Here is a 9,481-nt window from a genome sequence, read left to right on the forward strand (position 1 = left end):
AATCGATCGGTTTTTACAAATATTACATTTGCTTTTCCTTGATTTGTTCCTATAACAAAATTATTTCTCTCAGTGATGATTTAGACCGTATATATTAAGCGGATCGCCGAACAAGAATACGCACTCCAGCTACTGCAGCTGCGACGTTCTAACTGCTACATGTATATGCCATTTATTATACATATTACACATATTATACATTAGCTCGTGCATAAAAAAAATATTTTTAATGAAAAGATGAACAATTAAGAGGAAACAACGTACTTAATTTAATTTTTCTTAATCAGATATGTTATCACTGTGGTTCCACAGTGTCATGTGTTTCTAAAAATCAAGCTTTTCAAAAATTACAGAATAATTAAGAAAATATCCAAATTTTGTATTTTGCTGAATATATTTTACTTTATTAAAAAGATTTATAAGAACATTCCTTGAATCTTGTGATAATCAAAAATTAATTAGACTCATGAAAATGTATTATAAATATTCTCTAATAATCATAAAATGATATTTTAAATAATATATCCGATTTTTCACTATTAAGGAAAAGAACATTATACATATGCATATGTTTTTTCTTTCTCGCAAATAATCAAATCTTGTAGCAATGATACCTTTGCAAAAAATTTTGTCATTGCCTAAGTCTATCAGGAATATGTTCGGGTACGCTTGAGAGAAACCGCACAGTATAGTTGTTCCGGGAAAATAGCTTTCATTCGTGGCAGAATAATTGAGGTCACCGCACCACTCCGATGAACGCGGAAATCGGCCGAAATCCCGAAAATCGAATTTTCCGCCTTCGCTCCAATTTCAGTCGGCTTTTAATAAGTCAACAGACAAGCTCGCTCGATATTCAGCCCAACGTGTGGTACAGGCCAATACCGAACAGTCGTGTTCCCTCAGCATCGTAGGTGAAGGCGCGCAGTTCGCGTTTCGTTCCAACGCGTCACGTGCACGCCGTCACCGCGAACCACTTCAAATCTGACACCGCATCGGCGCACGTACGCAGTCGGTTTAAGCGGGCATGTTTGCACTGCCAGTGTTCCGCTAACGAACCTATCCAACCACCCCCGAGCCCCTCTCGCGAACCCTTAGCGACCCGGCTGACTCCTCGTCGTTGCTGTATTCAGCTGCCATATTCGTTCCCCGCTTCGCATATTCGCTTTAATGACATAAGTCGAAATGCTGCGAAACTTTTGACACGTCGAAATCGTTTTTCTAATTCTCAATCGCGGCACGTCACGCTGCGCCCCAATTTCAGAGAAAGTGTATTCCTTTTATTTGCATACACAAAGACCGAAGTTTTTTTGCCAGAATATATTAATAATCAAATTATTTAAATTTTTCTGTACTCCTCTTTCTTAAAAAAGAACCTAAGTATAAAAAAATTGTATAAAACTATAAATATGTATAATTTTCTGCTGCATTTTTCAATTTATTTCGTTTATTTTCAATTTCTAAAACTTATAATAATGATATATAATATAATAAAAAAAAAACAGATTCAGTAGTCATTTTTTGGGTTTAAAATCAGCGAATAAAGAAACAAACAATTTTCAAAGAATGTAGTTCTCAACATCCTCAAAGCGTTAAATGTACTCACCAATTGTTTAGATTTACCAAAGATATACTCTGAAACTAATTCAAATACGAGAACTAGAGAAATACGGTCAAACAACTGTTAGCGAGTACGAGTCAGAGAAGAGAAGGTGAGTTGTTCCCTGTCAGAAACAGTTACGAACGCATTTAAGGAAGTTAAATCGGGATGTTTGTTCCTCAATATTTGGTGGCTCTGGTAAATTCAGGCATTTGCGAGATTAGTTTCAATTTTGAAGGAAATATAGCAGCCAATATACAATATATGAATGTTTGCAGGCCAAATTGCTATTAATTCTAATTTATAAGCTTGTTTTAAATCTCTATACCGATTAGAATAGCTTGGCTTAATGTAAAATACTTAATTTCGCATTTGCACTGCGCAGACAAGTACCTGACAGTGTTAAACTTGCGAGATAAACTCATCATTGCAAAATGTAAACGAACTAAACGAAGCGACAGAATTTGGAAGCATCAGGTGTTATTATTTGAGGAAGACGCTAAAGGCCCGGAAAAACAATGATAGCGTGAACGCTAGCCATCCTGCGTAAATAAAGAGATAATTTATGATCGTTACACAATGATCGTCATAAATCGCATTTCTACTGGTCGACAGAACGTGCCGTTATGCGAGGAACTCCGCTTCCGCCTGTTAGCCTCAATCCCTTCCCACACCGCCACGCCGCAGTGTCGATATTTTACCGCGGGAACGCAATACACGGCCGGCATAATTTATCTGTTTTCAAATATGCCCGCGCCGATAGATTTACATATTTTAATATAAATTCCTAAATGCCGGCCCCCGTCCATACAGACAACCCCATAAACCAAGTACATCTTTATCGATCATCACTCTACCGTTTTACATCTTGCTTCTTATATACCCCCGCCTTTCCTTAATGTAACAGCTAAGAGCACCTCAAAATGAGAAATAAAAGTAACGGATTCTTTGCGTGTCTTCGCGTTATTAATTGTATCATAGCAAGTAAAGTAATAGTGGACGATTATCTAACTTAAAACTGCTTGCAATTTACTTTTTGATTAGTATTTAGAAGGGATACAGTAATTATATAACAATATTAAATACAATTATATGTATATATGCAGATTTAATCAAAATACCACAGTAAAATGATTCTTAAGAAAAGTTAAAAAAATTAAAAAAAAGAAAAGTTAAAAAAGTATTTTTTATTTCGAGCAATAGTTTTCGAAACATAAAGGTTTAAAACTGACTAATTAGAGAATGTTTGATAGAAAATTGCTGAAACTAATCAATTTTAAACGCAGGGAATAGAAAAAATAAAATATTTTTTAATAGAAGACATTGGTAGTTTTATTCACATATGAAATAAAAACAGAAATTTAAAAAACTTTATTTAACATCTTTTTGTTGTAGTAGTAAAAGTAATGCTAAATGTAGTTTTTTTAAATTTCCGAAATATATATCATTAATATGGATGATATTTCATATTTTTGATATTTATAAACATGTAATTGAATAATACAAATATTTCAAAAATCGTGTTTATTTTATATGTAAATAAAACTGCCAAATGTCCTCTATTTAAAAAATATTTTATATTTTTTTCTATTCTTTACGTTTAAAAATCATAGTTGTTAATATGTATATTAGTTTCAGTACATTTCTATATTGTACAGAGGACACTCTGTACAAAAGTATGATTAAACCTGTCTGTGAATCACGCATAGATGTAGTAATTGCACGCGATCACTACATCTTTAGCCGATTAACCGTAATCCGTAATTAACTACTCTTAAATTTTTATGTTTTGTATTTTATTAAAAATTGTTACTCAGAACAAAAAATTTGCAAATATTTTTTAAATTTATTTTTTCCAAAAACTTTCTTGAAGTATTTTAGTTTGCAAAGAATATGTCAGAATATCTTATAGTTTCGATTAAGTTTATAATAATCATTATGATACATTTTATTGTAATTCTATTAAAAACAAATATTGATTGAATTATATTATATGTCAATTTTCAAAATCATGAATAGCACATACCTAGTATCTGATTATAACACTGTAAGAAGAGATCTAATCGCAGAGCTAGAATACGAGGCATACACTTAGATTTTGACAGGACACCCGATGCATGCCGCGAAAATCGATTTTCCTGATAATGCTACGCGATTCCTTCGAATTGCGCGAAGCACGACGGAACTTGTTTGACATCTTAACTATCGCTCGCACTCGAATGCCTCCATAGTTGACAGTCGAGTTCGGTATGGTGTAAGTCGTTATTGTCGGAAATTCATGTTTAGAAGCACGCATACGGATGCACAACGTAGATATGGGAGACGCACATTTGTGTATAGGAAACGCGCATTTCAATCGTTCACGTATAAATGCCAAATGACGCTGTATTTGTCATACAACAAACAGGACATGTAACTACTGGATGTATGTAGCAGCCACTTCGTCGAAATTTGAATGCAACGATTACACGTGGACGCATTGCCGATAACGTTGCTTCGCGATAAGCTGAATTTATCACAAATCTTTTTAGAATGACATGTACAAGTACAAGGCATCGCGAGAGATAAACAACAACGATATCTGATAGTCAGTATTTCGTTTCCTGATAGTAGTATATTGACTATAAATTTCGAGTATGCACTATAAAATAAATATCCTTACAATGTCATTTTTCATATATTTCTCATAAAACAAATATAGATATACAAAAGCCTTATTTCAAATTTTACTGCATCATTTATTTTTATTTCTGTTTAACTGCAAAAAATGCAAATACATTGAAAAAGATTAGATTAGCAAGATTTTATTGATTATTATTATAGGAAAAAAACAACTTCAATATAAAAAATTTGGTATTTATAAAAAATGCAAAGCGACATGAAATTTAGTCTTTACCAGCCTCTAACTTTCTTACTTTATCATAAGCGTAAAGTTGTTTGTTGTAAAGTTGTTGATGCATTAATAAACAGGCTTTTTACTGAAGATATTTCTCACATTAATTCTCCGGTAGGTTGAATCGTGAGTTCCGTAATCTGCAATTAATTAATGCGTAAAATAATTATAATTTTTCTATATTTATTATTTATTAGAAAGAAAGTAGTTAGTTGTAAGTTAATGATATTTTGAACCTGAACACTCGGTCGTGTTCCAAGAGCATAAATGATCGCATCCGCTATGTCCTCCGGTAGAATATACTGTGCTTTCTCAAAAAAGTTTTTCAAATTATCCTCATGCGCAACTATATTTGTTTTTACAGTACCAGGACTAATGCTCTAAAAAAACCAAACAAGGAAGTAATAATTATCTACATAATAAACAGAAGCATAGAGCTCGTCATACTTGTATAAAAATAATATCATAAACATCATGATAATATATTTGCTATAATAATATGCTGATAAACATAAGCATTCAATCATATTTTACAATACATTTGATAACGAGTATTTTGTTTGTGGCTTCTATTATTTCATTGTAGAAAGGTTTGCCATCAATATATCAATAAAATAATATTATAATTATTATAATGCGTTTCTTGTTAATTAAAAGTTATAATTTATAAAAAAATTATAAAATATCTTACAGTAACTCGAATTGGTGCCTTAATTTTTCCTACTTCACGTCGCACTGTGTTAGTCAGAGCAAGAGATGCATGTTTACTAGAGAAATACATATTACATTCAAACAAATTGTTTGGTATTCTGTGATGGCTCACAATACTGTGGATAAAAAACATCAATATTAAATGTATAAATAAGCATTATAATAAACATTTTTAAAAAATCTTTCACAATTATTTAAAAAATCTTTGCAAATTTTTGAAAAATCAAGAAAATTTTTTTGTTAAACTTATTTGTTCTTGTTAAAGGCATATTTATTTAATCATTGTTAATGTACTAATCATAGATAACAATAGACAACAACCTGTTGAGATTGAAAATATGTCCCTCACTGTTTCGTTTGCGCATCGAACAAACTGCTTTATTCATACATACTGCGACTGCGAGAACATTAGTATTTAATATCCTTTCAAATGTCTTCCTGTTGCTATCTGCAAATGTAATTTATGGAATTATTTTTTAATGAACTATGAATATGATCAAGGAAGCTGAAATCTTATTGTCAGTATAAGAGCCACAAGGTTGGTTGCAGGATTACGTAGCAAAATAAAGCAAATAAAAGATCTCCTTTTTTTTAGTAACGCAATATTTTTCGCTTAAAATATCATTCCATATCCCTACTGTTATTGAATAAGTTATTTTTGAATGAGTTTAATAATATTTTTCGATCAAAACTAGATTTTTAAGTAAGATAAATTTAGTCGGTTCTTGAATTTTTCAAGTATTCTGAGATTATACGTAGTGACATTCACGAATACTTTGCAACTGTATCAATGTACCTTTTTGATTGAATTACAATATTTGTTATTTCCCGAAATTACATAAATATATAAGTTCAAATTAATATCGAGTTACACAATATTGTGTAATTCGATTGCACAATACTGAAATAATATGTACAATGTATATTGCATTTCTACCATAAAGTGGCCATAAAGAAAAATTTATTACCGATATCGGCATATAAATAATATTTATTTAAATAATTCTTTAAAAATTTCTTATTTGTGTAATATTTTACATAATCATCATACCTATTATTCGTGACACCTCAATAATGCCAGCATTGTTGACCATAATATCCACACCACCTAATGTCTCAATTTGTGAGAATGCTGCATCGATCTCGTCCTCGCGAGTTATGTCGCAGCATATAGTATATAATCTGCCCGGGAAACGTTCTCGCTTACAATCCGCATCAAGTTTTGCTAATCTTTCTTTCAGAACTTCCAGAGCAACCACATTCACTCCGTTTCGCAGAAGAGCACATGTAATTGCTTCGCCCATGCCGGATCCAGCGCCGGTAACGACTGCGGTTTTACCAAGCCAACGATCCATAATTGCCTGTCTGCAAATACGACGTAGCTCGTGGTTGACATGCCACTAATAACTACCGAGCCGAAAATAATATCAAACTCATAAAAAGCGTAATTATGAATGTTCACAATCGCGCAGCGACATTAAATTTAGCCGTGAATTTGTGGAAATGGCATTTCGATTAACAATACTAGCACATATACTTACCTGTATATCTTCTATTCGCAGCCGTCAGATGTATTAGCTTGTCACAAAATGAATTGTAAAATCGCGATATTCCAGAAGTTTCGCAGAAGAGTTAAAAAAATGTCTAATGTAGCAGGATAATAAACCGAGAAGATCGCTGTAGTGTCAGTAGTTTCATACGAACTGCAAACGCAACTTCACTGAAGTCAAATTTATATAATCAGAACGATTCTGACATTGGTGATATTATCTTTTAGTAAAAGTGGGGATATCGTAAAGATTATACAACAAATATAAGTATTACATAACAGTTTTCTAAAAACAAATGATATGCATTATATAACAGTTTTTTAGAGAGATAAATATAAATATAAATAAATGTGCAATTTAGTGTATAATGTAGATAAATGTATGAAATAAATGTGTAATTTAGAGAGAGATAAATGTATAACGAATACATCTACATGCATACATACATTCACCCATTCCTTTATGAAAGTATAAGTTATTATATTGTAATAACATAGAAGAAATTTATCAGCTTTAAATTTCCAAATTAAAAGATGTAATAAAGATTTGTATATGGAAATGCATGTAGATATTTTATACTTTTTAAAATAATATGTATTATTTTTCTCGAATATTCTGTGTGTTATTAATTAGAAATCAGTAAATGATGTATTAATACGTCTTTGCTGTTATTCGAAAAAAGCAACGAAAAATATTTAAAAAAATTTTTTAAGATAACGAGATACGAACGAGCCATTAATTTTCTTATAATTCACAGGCAGCGAACCGCTATGTTAAAAGTTTTTGCACTCGTATCACAACTCTAATAGAGAATATTCTGTGAAACACGGAGACCATTTTTCGTTGCAGACATGTCCTGAACGTTGAGCACGTATAGGCCAGACGCATTATGGAGAAGGACAGAGATCCTTCGGCTTAGGTTTATCCGTTTACCCACTGGTTCCATCCTATGGTTTTGCCATGGCCTTTACTTGTTTTAAGTGAAGCGCGACGTGACCTGCCGCAATCCCCTTCGTATCCACGTACAATCACATTGGCTTCTGCGTACCGTCTTTGAACCAATCTCTTCCGCGGAAACATCGGGCAGAATATCAGGATATTTCGAAATCCTGAAGATTCCAGTAGATGACTTCTAGAGACCTATCTCGTTTCGTAAGAGGAGGATCTTATTGTCAAAATATACAATACAAATATCTCAATTTATGACTGTCGGAAATTTAAGTTTCGAGATCTTGGCAAAAATATTCATCCACATATATTTAAAATAAAAGAAATAATTTAAGACATTCCAAAAACAAAATCAATGCATTCTACATAGTACCTACATCAATATAGTGAACAAAGGACTGCAAATATCGATTACTATCTAATTAATTTAATTAATTGACGCTTTATATATGAATATAGAACATTTATAAAAAGAAGCAGGAAGAACGAGAAGCTTTACAATTACCCAATATAACCATAGATGTAATAAAAATAGACTGCGTATTTCTATGAAATTATCACTATTTAGAAAGAGTGAAATAACTTGAATCTATCGTTCTGTCTCTTTTCGAAATATCAAGTTGAAGAAAAATGCCGACATACAATTTAATTCTTTTTAATGGAATACAGAAGCTAACAAGATCAGAGAATACGCTCAGTTCATACCAGTTATGTTTATGTTTATGTGTCTAATAAGATAAATAAGTAATCGATAAAATTTTGCTGACGTGTCTCAGCTGCGCTCGTTTTGAGCGCTCACGGAATAAACTTCATTCTATCTTCCTTTTAGATATGTATTGAATATAATGAACAATACAAATAAAATGAAACTTACAATTCCAAATATAGCCTAAATATCACAATTTTTATTTATTTTAAGCAAAAAATACTTAAATAAAATTAAATGAATATAGGTTTTTATTGCAGCGTGAATTTATTTTTTGATAATTTTGTTATTTTCGATCTTTGATAATCTCGAGATTCGGAATAGAAACCACTGCCACTTCCTCCTCTCACTCTCTCCCCTTTTTCGCAGATAAACGATACTCGTTTCCGGACGCAATAACAACGGCGTGTATCGATCTTCGTGAGCCGGCATCTGGTACCGGGTCCGGTGCCAGGCCGAGAGCATTATTCTTGTTCACGCAGGACGACGAGGAAATCAACAAGAAAACCAGAGGAGGCTTCTCTCTCGCTTCCTGGCCCGGTCCGGCCCGCCAGATGCTACTACTACTCGACCATTTCTCAATGTTGCCGTGATTACGCGCATCGTTCCGCACTTACTACTATGAATTCATGTTTTTTTCATAGACGACAAATTATATAACGACGTGCAGATATGTGATCTCGTTGAACTCGAGCGAAATTACGAGAGATATAGTATAAAAGATCCGTTTCTGCGAGATGAACAGTATCATATTACACTTACATATATATGTAAGCAAGAAGCTATATGCTTTTCTTTTAGAAAATTTTTCATTATAAAGTTTTTCTCGAACTAAATGTTTCCTTTAGCAAAAATTTACGACATATTGCATAAATATGAAATAATTTAATATTAAAACTAATATTAAAAACTAAACAATTTTAAGCTCAAATAGATCTTTCTAAACCAAATGCTTGTCTTTTAATTCAAAAAGTTTTAAGCAAAATGATGAATATGTGTTTCGATACAGAACATAATGTATGCGCGCGCGTTCTCTCTCTGATTTTCTTAAATATTTTATAGTATTTACTCCACAG

General features: G+C 32.2%; 1 protein-coding gene across 1 annotated transcript; it reads right to left on the minus strand.

Moving 5' to 3' along the window:
- Nucleotides 1-4,318: 4,318 nt before the first annotated feature.
- Nucleotides 4,319-6,909, minus strand: LOC108686004 (farnesol dehydrogenase-like). The gene is made up of 6 exons (XM_018191035.1): nucleotides 6,743-6,909; nucleotides 6,253-6,566; nucleotides 5,523-5,649; nucleotides 5,182-5,317; nucleotides 4,727-4,870; nucleotides 4,319-4,630 (listed from the first exon to the last, which is right to left on the minus strand). Exons 2-6 carry the CDS (start codon nucleotides 6,554-6,556, stop codon nucleotides 4,589-4,591), a joined length of 753 nt encoding a protein of 250 aa, XP_018046524.1. The 5' UTR covers nucleotides 6,557-6,566; nucleotides 6,743-6,909; the 3' UTR covers nucleotides 4,319-4,588.
- Between the last annotated feature and the right edge of the window lie 2,572 nt (nucleotides 6,910-9,481).

Source organism: Atta colombica, unplaced genomic scaffold (genome assembly GCF_001594045.1).
Source record: "Atta colombica isolate Treedump-2 unplaced genomic scaffold, Acol1.0 scaffold163, whole genome shotgun sequence".
Lineage (NCBI taxonomy): Eukaryota > Metazoa > Arthropoda > Insecta > Hymenoptera > Formicidae > Atta > Atta colombica.

Bases quoted from the DNA above. Each gene is read 5' to 3' on its own strand.
- LOC108686004 (XM_018191035.1), bottom strand. From the start codon at position 6,556: ATGGATCGTTGGCTTGGTAAAACCGCAGTCGTTACCGGCGCTGGATCC. The intron at 5,318-5,522 runs GTTGTTGTCTAT...TTTTATCCACAG, and splicing joins CATATTTTCAATCTCAACAG to TATTGTGAGCCATCACAGAA. The intron at 4,871-5,181 runs GTAAGATATTTT...TGGTTTTTTTAG, and splicing joins AGGCACCAATTCGAGTTACT to AGCATTAGTCCTGGTACTGT.